The following is a 14,530-nucleotide window of genomic DNA, read 5'->3' as shown; positions in this document are numbered from 1 at the left end:
CTGGGTAACAGCTCGAAGAATAGCCAGAGGTGAGGAAGGAGGTCTGTCTGCCTAGGCCCTAAATCATAATACCCCATAGTTCCTCTCTATGATCTCAAATAGAGAGTAAGTGGGTCACCCTCCCACTTACCTGCCACATGATTCAATGCCTTTTGTGACAAGCTTTCTCTCGCAGGGCACTTCCTAATTTTTATTTTAACTTAATTTCATTTGACTAGAAATGTCCTGGGGAAAGAGTGGAGTTCTGGCCTGGGTTTGCCGTTGTTGGTGACGATGTTTCCTTACCATCTGCCCAGCAAAGGAGACCTCCACAAAGGGGTCCACAAGGTCCTTATTGTCACCCACAAATGCTTTGGTGACGTTCGCCATGATGCTGGAGTTCATTTTAGGCAACCCCTCTGCTTTGTAGAGTCTCACATAGAATCTGGCCCAGGGTCTCTCTGATGGAAACCCTTGAGGGATCAAGAGGTTCCTTGAGGGGGAACAAAAACAAAAAATAAAAAGCTCTCTCACTTGAAAGAACAGAAAAAGTGGAAGCAATCTGGACGTAGAAAGAAGGATCCTGATATAGGAGAAAATACTGAAAAGATCAGGATTCATCACTAAAATGAGTTTTCTTTGTGGTGTAAGTGGCAGCAAAGGATATGAAAACAGTGAAAGCAAACTCATTCGTCCTCAAATTATAGAGTAAACACCATCTTCCACACCACACCTTAAAAGAAGTGCATTAAGTCTTCCCATTTCATAAACCAGTGGTTGAAAGTATAATTCCTTCAAAGAAAAATCAACCAAATCCAGATAAATAGGATAAACTCAAGAACAGTTTATCTCTATGGGGAGACAGGCTGTCCTTGTCCTAGAAGCTGATCTCCCAAAGGCTAGTGACACTGCTGATAAGACACATCTTGGTGCCTCTGAGAGAGTAGAATCCCAGGTGGACAAGGCACGAATTTGGCAATTCTCATGTACCCACCAGGAAAGGGAGGGAGGGAGGGGAAAGACAGATCAACTTCGGGCATATCATTCATTTGTCTTGAGTGGCCCTGGATAGACCCGCCTCACTTTTCTATTTGCTCCTCGGCATCGGAGGTTTTGGGGTTGGTCTTTAAGATGTCGCCTCTCCCAGTCACGCTGATGTCACACTTCAGGTACCCCTTCATGCCCGTCCTGATGTCGCCAGGGTCTGTGAGCAGGGCCCACTTGTCACAGAACTGATGACCTGTAAAAGCATCCTGACAGCTCAGATACCCTGCACGGCTGGACCCAGCAGGTGCAGCCAGTTCCATCCCACACGCAAGGCCTCCCAAGCTCTGTTCCCTGGAGGGGGCAGCTCATCAGGGTATTCCCCAGCCTCGTGCTGCCTCCTTCCGCTCCTCCCCTCCTTCCCTCCTCTCCTTTTGTTCCCACCTTCTTCTCTGTCTTTCTCTCCAACCTGCCACAGGTATTTGGAAAGCCTCCAACCCAGTGCTAATTGCCTGGACAGGTTCCTAGCTCTGACAGGCTATGAACGGCTATGACAGGACATGAATGGAGTAGAGAAGTCAGTACTATTTCACAGGCTGTAAATGTGACTCGTGGATCTTTTTGTTTGGCCTACACTGTCAATCCAAACTTTAATATCTCTTACAAAATCTAGACTTCTGGCTTATCTGAAAAAAACTGTTAGATCTGCCAATACAGAATGCACATTTCCACATGTCAGCAGGTGGTAAAGGAGCTGAGTAGCCACTGTGGGTTGTGAGCCCTCCTGTTCCCCACAGCCTGAAGCACCCCTTAACATATTAACCCACTGCACTCTACCCAAGGCCTGGCCCCCTGGGCTCATGTGAGTTGCAACTACTTTTGAAGAGAAGGGGCCTTGTAAGAAAAGATCTGTATTTGTTGATGGCCCAGTTACTTATCCACTCCCGACCCTGGACAAATTACCTGCCTTCTCTGAGTTTCACTTTCTATAAATCAGGGATGAGAATTATCATAGCAAACCCCAGAAAGGAGGCACTATTTTTATCTTCATTTTCTCGGATGAGGAAACTGAGGTGCAGAGAAGTCAAGTCATTTGCCCAAGGTTGGACAACCAGAAACAGCAGGGTGGTATTTGAAGCCAAGCCATCTGGCTCCATAGGGGTGCCTACGTGGCTCAGTCATTTAAGCGTCCGACTTTGGCTCAGATCGTGATCTCGCAGTTCGTGGGTTCGAGCCCCGCATCAGGCTCTGTGCTGACAGCTCAGAGCCTGAAGCCTGCTTCAGATTCTGTGTCTCCCTCTCTTCCTCTCTCTCTGTCCCTCCCCTGCTCACGCTCCGTCTCTGTCTCCCAAAAATGAATAAACGTTAAAAAAAAAAAGTTGAAGCTATGTCATCTGGCTCCAGAGTCCAAATGTGGAACTCCCGTGTGTCACCTTTCCTGTGTCTGCCTCACAGCAGTAAATGAGATCGAATTTGTTGGCGGGAGAACTGTTCAGAAATATGGACATAAAAGACAATTGTGCAATTAGACTGTGAACTTTGAGGAAAAGAGCCAGGTGTTGCTCCGATTGTGTAATTGGTGTTGATACTGTTGAATGAATGGGTCAGTGTCATACTGTTGAGTGAATGGGTCAGTGTCATACTGTTGAATGAATGGGTCAGTGGACGGGCAAATGAATGAGTTGACCTCCAGGTGTGGTAAACTGGAGATGAGTAAGGGAGAGATGGGGAAGTGATGCTTTCTTACCAGGTTGGTTGTACACAGTCCGCAGGTCTACTTTGAAGGAACCGATCAGTATGCTTCCTATCAGCTTGTGGTGAAAGACCTGAGGAGAGATGGAGCAGTGAGTCCGGCCGCACTAGATTTCTCTTTGAGGATAAATCTGTGAAATGGGTTCGTGATACCTCAGCGAGGATTCTAGACCTTGACGCTTGTCTGGCCTTCACTCATCTGGAGCACAATGACATTTGGTCATCAAGTCAAAAGGGCATCCGGAAGTTATCTCACCTGTACCTGTTCCTCCTGGCAGGTTTTCAGCTAGCAAAGGACATCTAACAAATCTCACTGTCTTGAAAAGTATTTTTTAAGCCAAAGTAAGCTCTAGTACAACCCATCTCTGCCTATTGAAACTCTACCCATCCTTCAATGTCTAGAGCAAATATTCCCTCCTCCAAGCAGCCCTCCCTGATCCCCCTCAGCTGAAAGTCCTCTTTCTCCCCTAAACGTTCGTAACACTCTGCTCACAGCTTGCTCGGAGAACTCATCACATATTGCTTTGAGAAGTACAATAGTGAGAACAAGGGAAGTGGTCATCCTCAATATTTTATCGGATCAGAAGTCAGCAGGGTGCCTGGCTGGTTACAGCAACACACTGTAATGCAGTGCTATCAAGATGCAGAAGTTCTAAAGGAAAGCAGCAGAGCTGGTACCGGGTCCAGGAGGCACGCTGAATGGGAAACTACTGAAGAAGCAGGAGCAATTTAACCTTCAACCCAGAAAAGAGAAAACCGGGGGTGTGGAGAAGGGGTAATGGTAACTTAAATGTTTTCCAATCTTGGAAATCCTGCCATCTATAATAGGGAGTAAGTTCCCCATGTGGTTTCCAAGCCACAGAAGGAGAGACTCAGCTCACTATAAGGACAGTTTGTATAACAGAACTTTCTGGCAATGAATAGGTTTTTCTGGAGATAGTGACCTCCCATCACTGGCTATAACCACGCAGTGCACCAAAACCCCATGTCATGGAGGTGGTGAGAGTGATTCCTACTAGTTAGACTAGATGGCCTCTGGGCTTCCTTCTATGACATTCTGAGTTCCTTAAATCAAAGACAGTTTCCTACTTTCTCCTACCCACCACATGCATGGCCTTGTTCATCATACGTGTTCAATAAACATTCAGTGAATTAATGAATGATTCACTGACTGAATGATGTATATGAATAGAAGACTTTTGTGGTTTCTAAGCTCCCTTTGGCAGAGGCAATAAGAATAAATCAATTCAATGGACTTCAGGAAATGAAGAAATGACAGCCCTTCCCATCTCCCTTTCCACCCTTGCTCCCTTGCCCAAACTTTACAAGCGAGTTAAGATAACTGAGGGGAAGCGAAGACAGCTTGGCTCCAGGGGAAGAGTTATTTAAGGCCACACATACAAAGCTCACTCCAAACCTCCTATGCTTGCAGTTGCTAATGTGGCTTCCCAAAGGCCCAAGCAAGAACACAAGCCTGACTCAGGCTCTCTTCTCAGGTCAAAGGCATCTGGGTCCCTGTGGGCTTGATGGGATGATGGGAAGCAAGAGCCTGTTTAAAGTGTCTTTAAATAACACAGGAGGCCTCTTCAAATCATCCATCCACCCAGTCTTAGGGCCAGGGAAGCCTGGTGTGGTCAAGCATTAGATTACCAGGACTTCAGGGAGTGGCACACACAGACTGCTGGGGCCTTGCATGCCAGGGGCCGATTGTCAAGGGAAGATGGTCTTTAGCACCACCAAGGTCTGCCACAGCCTGGCCATCCCAATAGCCCCTGCTTATTGCACTCCCTCCTTCGTCCCCCGTGTCCAATGTTGTTGGGGCACATCGACTTTTAGTCCATGGACTAGCCAAAAACTTGTATTAAACACTCCCTTCCAAGGGACTTTTCCCTGTAAAATCTTTGGTTTCTGTCCCTAAGGGTCATCTAGGGAGCCCAAAGTATTCTCTTCTTCCAAGCTAGAGGAACAAAGATAGGCAATACCAGCTTTAGTCCTCGGTCTAAAAAATCCACTGTCCTACAGACAGTCATGACCCTTATCTATGCTACGGTATAAAAATCTAGCTAGTCACTGTTTGTCTGAAATCTAGACAGTTCCTTAGGACCCACCTACACTGCCCATGTCACAAACAGATGGTCGCCTGAGCTATGCAATGTAACAAAGTCTTAGGCTGTGCCCCAGGTCCTGAAATATCTTCTGCAACACTTGTCCTCATGCCTGAAATTCACATTAAGAATGTTTGGCTCTTGACAACTTTTCATTCTTCAAGAGTCACATTCTTCAAGTGCCCCTGAGAAAGAGAATATAATAATTCCACTATTACCTAAGACTTAATGCAGTATTTATATATGTTATACATATAATACTGTGCATACATATAATATCAAATATATGATGTGATACGAATAGAATAGAATAGAATAGAATAGAACAGAATAGAATAGAATATGTGGGTGACAAGGACAGGCAAGGAAGTCCCTGAGACAATTTTTGCCATCTTAAAATTCTGATTAGAGTTGGTGTCACTGTGGAGGAAAACATTTCCCCATTCTCCACGCTTCTTGCACTGTCACATAAAGTACAGGGTCTGTCCTTTTAGAACCATTAGGAGGAGAGCACTAACCCTTGTACCACCCACCCCGCCTCTCTCAGGGATGCATAACCATGCTACCCTCTTCTTGGGAGAAGCAGTGATTTCTCAGAGGGGTGAGATAGATGCAGTCTGTCACCCTCTGGTCTCTCTGTCTCTTTAGTGAGTGGCGTGAGGTTGGCGTGAGTTCCGTCTGGCCCCCATGCTCTCTCATCTGGGCGAGTACGGCTTCAGCACGGGCACCTTCCCTTCCCATTCATGCCCTCCGTATGGTGGACCACCTTCGTAAGGCATCATTGGCCAGACCAAGAATCTTCTCTATCTCTGCTGTTTAGACATGATCTGTGGAGGCAGGAATTCACTCCGCAGGGCTGAGGAAGGGTCTATGCAGCAGACACGACCCCACATGAGCAGGTCCTAAAGTCTACTCTCAGGCAGCTATGAAGAAGCCTGATGGCAACCACTTGCTCCAAATCACATTCTCTGATCCAGCATCACTGATATATGTGGTTCCTTCCTGATGCTTTTTCCTACTTCTCTATTTATTACCAACTACAAGTGGGGAGTGCTGTGATTAATTATCATTAGTGTGGATATCATCCCAGGAGAGAGACACTCACATTTCATTTCATAAAAAGAAAGAAATCAATTCAAAATGGCAATCGTAAAGATGGCCGTTGAAGCATGTATTTCACATTCCCACATTAGTAAACTCCACAATTCAATTCATGGTGGCTTGAGAGTAGCTTATAGCTTGTTTCCAGGAAGCACAGATCTCCTTGAAGAGGTTTTCCTTCCCAAATTCCTCCACACTAGTTATTTCATGTTCTATCCTGTTGGTTTTGAACTCACCAACCCACACTCACCCCTCCCAAACCTATTCACCCCTACACAGGCTGAGCTGTTCTAGAGAGTTCCCAATGCCTACAATCTTTTCCATCACCCCGCCCCTCCATCACCAATGATACACTTACTGAGATTTTGATGATCTTGTCAAAAAGATGCACTTGGGGTCCAATGAAGTCGAAGACAAAGTACTATAAAACATAAAATTCATTTTGACCATAAATTCCAGACTTGCATCTAAAAACCTTATTACTGGAGTAGTTGTAGATTTCTATCATTCTAACCAATTGCTGCATGGTCCTCAGTGGCATGAATATACCATCAGTTGATTGGTCATCTCCTATTTAAGGTCACCTAAATTCTTTTTGTTTTCAAATGCAAAAAAAAAAAAAAAATGCTCTCACCCCATACTTGCCCAGGATATAGGTGATTTTTCCTCTAAAATGGACATGAAAAGTGGAATTGTTGGGTCATAGCTTATGTGCATGTGAATTTCTAATAGATAGTGTGAAATTTCTTTCCAAAGGGGCCAAGCCATTTTATATTCTCACTGCCAGCATACAAAAATACCATTTCCCCAGAACCCTGTAAACCCTTTATATCATCAATTCTCTTAAATTTTTTGCCTATTAATAAGGATGGATAAAAAATCATATCTCAATGTGGTTTTAATATGGGTAAACTTGATTAAAATCTAATTTCCTCAGGATTTTGCAGTTTCAAACATTGCTGTGATATTCCCAAGATTGACCAGGAAGAGTATGAAAAGAAATTATGGACAAGGAAAACTTCTAATTTTAAGAAAGTGTTTGAATTTTATTTTTTCTAATGTTTATTTATTTGAGAGAGAGGGAGAGAGCAGGAGAGGGGCAGAAAGAGAGGGAGACAGACATATCAGTCTCCCTCAGAGCTCGACGCAGGGCTCGAACTCACGAACTGTGAGACCATGACCTGAGCCAAAATCGAGAGTCAGACGCTTAACCGACTGAGCGACCCAGGCGTCCCAAAAAAGTGGTTAAATTTCAGAGTCGAAGAAATTAGACCAGTCTCCATATTCTACAGACAAAGGAAGACTGAAGCCCAAAGGATTTAAAAGACATGCCTAGATTCAGACAGCTGGTTATTGATGGACCTGAGAGCTCGGCTTATTTCTCCAGAAGTTATCACACAAGGGGTTCAAGTACTAGATATTTCACTGTTTGAACTTTACTGAGTACCTCCCAAATGTGAAGTTGTATTCTCCTAAGATTTAGAACACTGGGATGGTGTCTCATTGTGGGTTGTGTCTTTTGGGGGACTAGTTGGGGTGAGGGAGGCAGGGCCAGAAAGTTGCTTTTTATATGTTTTTGAGCTTCGTTGTGGAGAAATAACACAAGGGCCTTAGAGATGAACAGGACAGTAGTAGGAATGGGAGAGCTCTCTGCTCACAGCCTGCTTTTACAGGGCAAAACAGAAAAACCAAAATGTGGAAAATGAAAGATGCCATCACACGCCATAATAAGAGACCTTCAAAATGGCGGTCCTTAGATATCAATGACAGGTCACATTACATTCCATGTCTTCTGTTTAAGAAAATGGGAAAATACATATGACATTTCAGGAAGTTATGAAACTTTTAAAGATATATATATATATATATATATATATATATATATATCAAACTTTTAAAGAGTTTTATTGTTCAGAATTTCTTTTATGTGGAAAACCCAGATGAAATTTCTTATTTTGATGTATGAGATGCTGTGGGTTCCGTGGACCAATAAATTAGTTCTAATGTTTATTGCTTTCTGCTGCATTTCACATTTCAAACTCAATTGCCTCACACAGGTTCCCTAGACCTTTGAGCCACACACATTTTCATAGCTGGAAAATATTCCCTAGCCACTATTAACTGGTTCCTTCAACATCTGATGGCCTTTGGCTTGAAAATTAGAGGCAAACGCTGTAACAAAGGTTTTTAGTGCAACTGTACCAAAAGTTTTTACTTCAACTTCTATATTTTTACTTGAGTGTCTACTGATCGCACTTGGTCCCAACTTAATGTAATTTAGATCCAGGACTTGTATGCATAAAGAAAATACTAATTACAGCATTTAACAAACCTGTAGAGCTTTGCAGTTTTAAAGCATTTTCATACACATTATTTTATGTCCCATCCATGCTAAAAGTTGTTATGGAGTTGGGGGTAGAACAGGAAGGAAACAACTCATGGTAAAAGGCTTAGAGACAGGAGTGATGGATGACAAGGAAAGCAGTTAACAGCTCAAATCCGATTCGCCCATTTTCTGTTGATTTCATTACCAACGGTCTCCCTTTTCAATTACTACTCCCATTAGGGAAATAATTAAGAGTTTGCTGCATTTTTTTTCGTAATTCGTGGTGTCAAAGTGACTATGGGGAAATAGGCACTCTTGTGCACTGTTAGTTGGAGTATAAATTATTACCTCTTTGAGGGCATTTTGTGATATCAAAATTCTTTTTTTTTTTAATTTTTTTTTAACGTTTATTTATTTTTGAGACAGAGAGAGACAGAGCATGAATAGGGGAGGGGCAGAGAGAGAGGGAGATACAGAATCTGAAACAGGCTCCAGGCTCTGAGCTGTCAGCACAGAGCCCGACGCGGGGCTCGAACTCACGGACCGTGAGATCGTGACCTGAGCAGAAGTCGGACGCTTAACCGACTGAGCCACCCAGGCGCCCCTCAAAATTCTTAATACGCATATTCTTTGCCCCAGTTATGCCATATTAATGTGAGTATAAGTAGTAGCCGAAAGATGAAAAAAATTAATATCCATCAATGAGAGATTGACTGGTTTAGAAAATTATGGTGTATCAATGCAATGGGAAACTACACCAATGAGGGGAAAATGAGACTGAACTATATGTCTTGATATTACCTCTAATATCATCTAAAATACATTGTTTTGTGAAAAGATCAAGGTCCAGTACAGTGTGGACAGAATGCTACCATTTGGTTATAATATTTATTTGTACTCACATACATGCCTGGGATATCTCTGGAAGGGTACACAAATGCCTGGTGAGGTTGGCTGCCTCTAGGGCAAGAGGAAGGGGGTTAAGGGATCAAAGATCAGAGGGATGCATATTCTTCATCATATATCATTTTATACTCTGTATCTTTTACCATTTTTTTTACTGTGTAATCTTTTTATTAAAAAAAAATAATTCAGTGTGTATAATACTTAGAAGCCTCCTGTCTCTCTTTGATGCTTTCCTCTCTTTGATGTCCACAATTTCTGCACTGCTTGGAAAAATATGACTATTTTACTTTCCGATGCAACATGTCTATTTCAAAATTAATAATTAAATTTCGAGGGTCTCTTTCATGAAAAAGAATGTTTATCTTCTTTACAACCAACACTCAATACATTTATTGAATATAAAACCAGACCTTATAGTGAATGAAGATCATCATATAAGATATAAGAATAAATTTCAAAAAAAGAGACAAGAAAATGGGGTATTTCGAAAACACAGCAATGAATTTAAAATCAGTGGGAATTCCTCATCTCTCCTTTCCATTATCTTTTTGTGAAACTCTATGGGACTGTCTGCAAGGAGCTCAGAGAATTTTCCAGGGCTTAGATGAGTGGTGGGAAGCAGCGAGGAGGGACACAGTTTTTCTATTTGGCTAAAGAACACCCCAGGTGGCAGTGCAGGGAGTGTTGGTGGAGAGGATACTGGTGACCTCCGTGACTTACTTCATTGTAAAATGGGCTGTTGGTTCCTTCCTTCACGGTGCTCTGCTTCTTCTCATCCCCAACCTCAATGATCACAACTGGATCAATGTTCTCACCCACCAGCTGGCGGGCCTCAATGATGGTGATGGCAATCTACAACACAAAGTAGCAGATATGCACTCTGGACCTTGCTGTTCATTCACACAAGAAGACACAGGACAGACTGTCACTTACTTGATAGCTTTGGGATCTGATCTCCCCATCATGGATCTTAGTCGACAGCTTTGATCTATTAAAAGAAAGTTTAACGTATTTGTTTCATTAAATAAGAACATACTTGGGATCCATAAGCCTTGATAATATTTTCCCAGGTACTTCTAAGTGCTTTTATTTATACTGTATCACATATTCTCTCTCCATCTCTGGAAGAGATAAAATGTAAATGAACAAGTGACTCAACCTCTCTATGACTCAGTTTCTCCATCTTAAAAATGAAGCTAATAATAGTACTTACCGCATGAGATAATGGCTACAATTAAATGATATAATGCATGTAAAGGTTTAACCCAGTGCTTGGTGAGAATAAGTGTCAACTCTTATTGTGCGTATGATCACCAGAATCATTTATTTTTGGTTTTACAAAATGAGAAACTCAGATGCCCCAGCAAGTCATTAGCACAGCTGGGTCTGCATAAAGATCTCCCTTATTTCCTGTCCAATCCTATCCACAGGACGCCTTTGCCATTTATAGTAGGTAAAACAATCCTGAGTTTTGTGATTGCTTTTGAAAGAATTGGTAAAAGAGAAAATCGGAAGGAGCAACCCAGATGCCAAGCCAGTGAGATTTCACATTCCAGGGGATTTCATTTATCTGGACTGTCGTAAGGAATTAGAAACAGATGCACAACACCTGGGCATTTAGAAATTGGATAACGGTAGAAAGAGGTGACGGATCCCTGTTGTCACCAAGGCAGCAATGGGTGGGAAATGAACTGAGCTTGAGTTCCTATTGGATTTTATTCTCCTGCTTTCCAACAATACCATCTTGCATTTGACTTCATTCCATTTCTGCCGATTACAACTGAGTCCAGTAGAGAACAAAGAAGGCTAGTAAAAATCCCAAAGCTTTAGACTCAGACTGATCTGAATTAAAATATTTATTTTTCCCAATTTTGTGACGTTACCCTTAATTTCCTCATCTGAAAATGGACATAATAATTCCTACCATGTAGTGTTGTTCTGAGGCTGAAAGGAGATAATGTATGTAGGGAAGAGTACATAGCAAAAGGTATATATGTTCATTAATAAAATGGCAAATTCGCATTGATCATTTACTGTGGGAAAGCTCTGTGCTGGTCTCAGAGAAAAAAACAGATGAATGAGCCATCATCCTGGCCGTTACAGAGCTAGCAATCTATCCAAGGGAGAGAGGACCAAAGCATGGCAAGAAAAAACTCTTAAGTGTAAAATGTGTTGTAGAAAAAAAAAAAAAAAAAACGTGATAGGAGTTCAGAGAAGAGAGAAGTTCCCGAGAGCCCAGGTAAGCAACGAAGACTTCACTGCAGAGGTTGGATGTCAATGAGCATTATCTGGTGGGTAGAATTTCAACTGATGGAGAATGCACTGACCAAGGAAAAAGAAAAAGTCTACTCCCTATTTCTTTTTCTCCTGCCCTCCTCCATGCGGTGCTGTTATTCTGGTGAGATAAATGGCAAGGGATCCCTTCAAGGATATTTCAAAGTAATTGAAATCCTGAGTCAGGGAGCTTAGGGGGCCATGGTTGTCATGGTGCAGTAAAGGGGGAAGGAGATACCGCAGTGAGTATGTGCATACAAACTTCATGTCTCCTTTAAAGAGTCAACCTCTCAGCTGTCACCATCTCTGATTTCCAGCTGTTTCCCAACCCCCTCTACCCACATATCTACTGTGTGCCATCCTGTAGGGCCCAGTAATAACAACTCAGTCTGCCATACAGGGAAGCACTAATTTGCTTTACTGACAATAAGAATTCTGAGTGGACAAAGAAGGGATGGCATGAGGAATTACCATGAGTAAGAAATAGACATAAACAAATATGGTAGACTGAAGGCATTGATAGCCCCAGGTATTAGCTTCCTCGGAACAATGCTCTTTGCCTTATGACTTGTCCCTCATTCTGACATGGGCTGGACTCGAGACTTGCACTGGCTAATAGAATGCAGCAGAAATGACTCATGCTAATTCCAAGCCTGGGCTCAAAAGACCTTATGTACTCATACTCCTTCTCCCGGAACTCTGCCATCACCACCATTAGAACAAGATCAGACTAGCCTGTTGGAGGATCTAATGCCGTATCGAGGGGAGCTCGGTGGTCCCAGGTGAAGCAATCTGAGACCAGCCTATTACCAGCCAACACTCAAACTAAAATCAGCAGAGCTACCAAATGACCACACGCACACACAAGTGTGGATGTGTATCAGTCTAGAACCAGTAAAACTAACCAACGAGCCCACAGACTCATAAGGAGCAACAAATTTTTCACTAAGCCTCTGAGTTTGGGAGTGTTACACATCAATTGCTAACTGACAGAGCAAATCACAGGCACGAAGGCCAGTTTGTCCTGACTTTTTGTCGGGTAGTACAAACATTTGGGACAAACACAGAGCTAAGACACCTGGCACCTTGATGAATTAAAGAGCAGGTGAGGGACAGCTCCTGAGTCTGCCTGCTGTTGTTGCTGTCATTGCTGAATTATGAGACCTTAACTCAGGGGATTTAAGAGCAGAAGTTGGTCAAGGTGGGACCCTGGCTTGCTGAAGGCTGACCACTATCAGGACGCCAGCACTGCCATGGAGGAAACTGAATACACACAGACCTCTTGTCTTCCTGCCTTAGACCTTTGGCGCCTTGTGACCAGTGATCAGTTATTATTCTCTGTTTCCCAGAGCCTGCAGGGGTTCCTGCACATGGAGGTGCCCAGTAAATGTGTGCTGACTGCCTGCACCAGCACTGTACCTTCTCTTTGGAGGAGCTGCAGGGACAGGGGTCACAGACGCAGGACCATAAATTAAATCTCCTCCCGGTCCTTCCTGGTGTGAAGGCCCCTCCTGTGACGCTTCTGCTTCATCCTGGCCATCTAGAGAAGCAAACAAGGAATAAAACTCTGTCAAATATGATCCACAGTGGTGATCTGAGCCTCAACCGTCCAGCGCTATGCTAATCACCATAAGGGGTACGTGAAGACATCCAGACAGTCCCTGCCAGCGTGCAACTTAACATTTTATTGGCAGAAAAGACAGGCACATACCTTAACTTTCCTAAACAGTAAATTCGTCTTCTATTTCCAAAAAAGAGTAGATTTATATGCATGGTATTATGGAAAGAAAACTGGATTATGAATTCAAAGACATGCTTTCAAGGCATTCCACTTGCCACAGTGGAATTTCAGACAAGTAATTTATTCCCTCTGAACCTCATCAGTAAAATTTAATGTGCATAAGAATCACCTGGGAAGCTGTTAAAATGCAGATTCTGATTCAGTAGGTCTGGGGTGGAGCCCAAGAGTCTGCATTTCCAATAGCAATGTCCCATGTAGATCTGTTCCTGCTGTCTGAGGGCCAATTTTGAGTAGAAAGGTGCCCTAGGTTGAATCATAGTCCCCAAAGATATCGAGTCCTAGTCTCCAGAACCTGTAAATGTTACTTGGAAAAAGGGTCTTTGCAGATGTGATTAAATGAAGGATTTTGAAATGAGGAGATTATCCTAGATTATACAGGTGGGTCCTAATTGCAATAATATATATCCTTACAAGAGGGAGGCAGGGAACAGAAGAATGCAATGTAATCACAGGCAGAGGTGGGACAGATGCCCATCATAACCATCAGAAGAACACTAGAGGCAGGAATCAGATACTCCCCAGGGGATGGGGCCCTGCCAATATTTTTATTTCCACCCAGTGATACTGATTTCCAGCCTCCATTACTATGAGAAAATTACTGTGGGTTATTTTAACCCACCCAGTTTGTGGTAATTTGTTGTAGCAGCCACAGGAAAGGAATGCACAAGTGTCTAGAAAATTTAAATGAATAGATAGTAAACATATTCTTTAGATCTCTCCCCCCACTGTGGGATTCTGATTTAATTTATCTGGGATATCACCTGGATGTCAAGATGTTTTAAATCCCCAGGTGATTCCTTTTCTTTTTAAAGTTTGTTTATTTATTTTGAGAGAGAGAGAGAGAGAGAGACAGAGAATCCCAAGCAGGCTCCACACTGCCACTTCGGAGCCTGAAGCAGGGCTCAAATTCACAAACGAGATCATGACCTGAGCTGAGCCACCCAGGTGCACCGCCCCACATGGACCCCAGGTGATTCTAATGTGTAGCAAAGCTGAGGAACCACCTCTCAGCCAGGTTTTTGGTAAAAAACAGACAGTGTGGAATACTCTCATGCACTAAGAGACTCTGCATGGTGTAGTTCAAAACCCTGGCCCCAAAGGTTGGGTGGAAATCCCAGCCCTGCCACACCCTAACTTGAGGATCTTCTCTCAGCCCTGTTGTCCTCATCTATAAAGCGAGGCAAGGCCAATGTTACCCATCCCACAGAGATGCTTTTTTTTCTATTTTCTTTATAGCACTTTTCTCACCTTGTAATTCAGGTACCTCCTCAGGTCCCAATAGGTAACAGAGGGTGCCCCCAG

General features: G+C 43.1%; 1 protein-coding gene across 2 annotated transcripts in view; it reads right to left on the bottom strand.

Moving 5' to 3' along the window:
- The window catches only part of FER1L6 (fer-1 like family member 6), a 164,489-nt gene that overhangs the window by 110,684 nt on the left and 39,275 nt on the right, over window positions 1–14,530 (bottom strand). For both annotated transcript variants that reach the window (XM_019459903.2, XM_053896193.1), the window contains exons 3-9: window positions 12,847–12,967; window positions 10,087–10,141; window positions 9,874–10,005; window positions 6,280–6,342; window positions 2,711–2,789; window positions 1,063–1,219; window positions 286–472 (exon numbers count right to left, since the gene is read on the bottom strand). In XM_019459903.2, the coding sequence (XP_019315448.2) occupies window positions 286–472; window positions 1,063–1,219; window positions 2,711–2,789; window positions 6,280–6,342; window positions 9,874–10,005; window positions 10,087–10,141; window positions 12,847–12,967 (794 nt within the window). The remainder of the gene's footprint in view (window positions 1–285; window positions 473–1,062; window positions 1,220–2,710; window positions 2,790–6,279; window positions 6,343–9,873; window positions 10,006–10,086; window positions 10,142–12,846; window positions 12,968–14,530) is intronic.

The sequence above is a fragment of the Panthera pardus genome, unplaced genomic scaffold (genome assembly GCF_024362965.1).
Source record: "Panthera pardus isolate Hobbes unplaced genomic scaffold, ASM2436296v1 HiC_scaffold_7, whole genome shotgun sequence".
NCBI lineage: Eukaryota > Metazoa > Chordata > Mammalia > Carnivora > Felidae > Panthera > Panthera pardus.
Note: the sequence above shows the minus strand (reverse complement) of the source record. Positions and strands in the feature narration are given on the sequence as shown.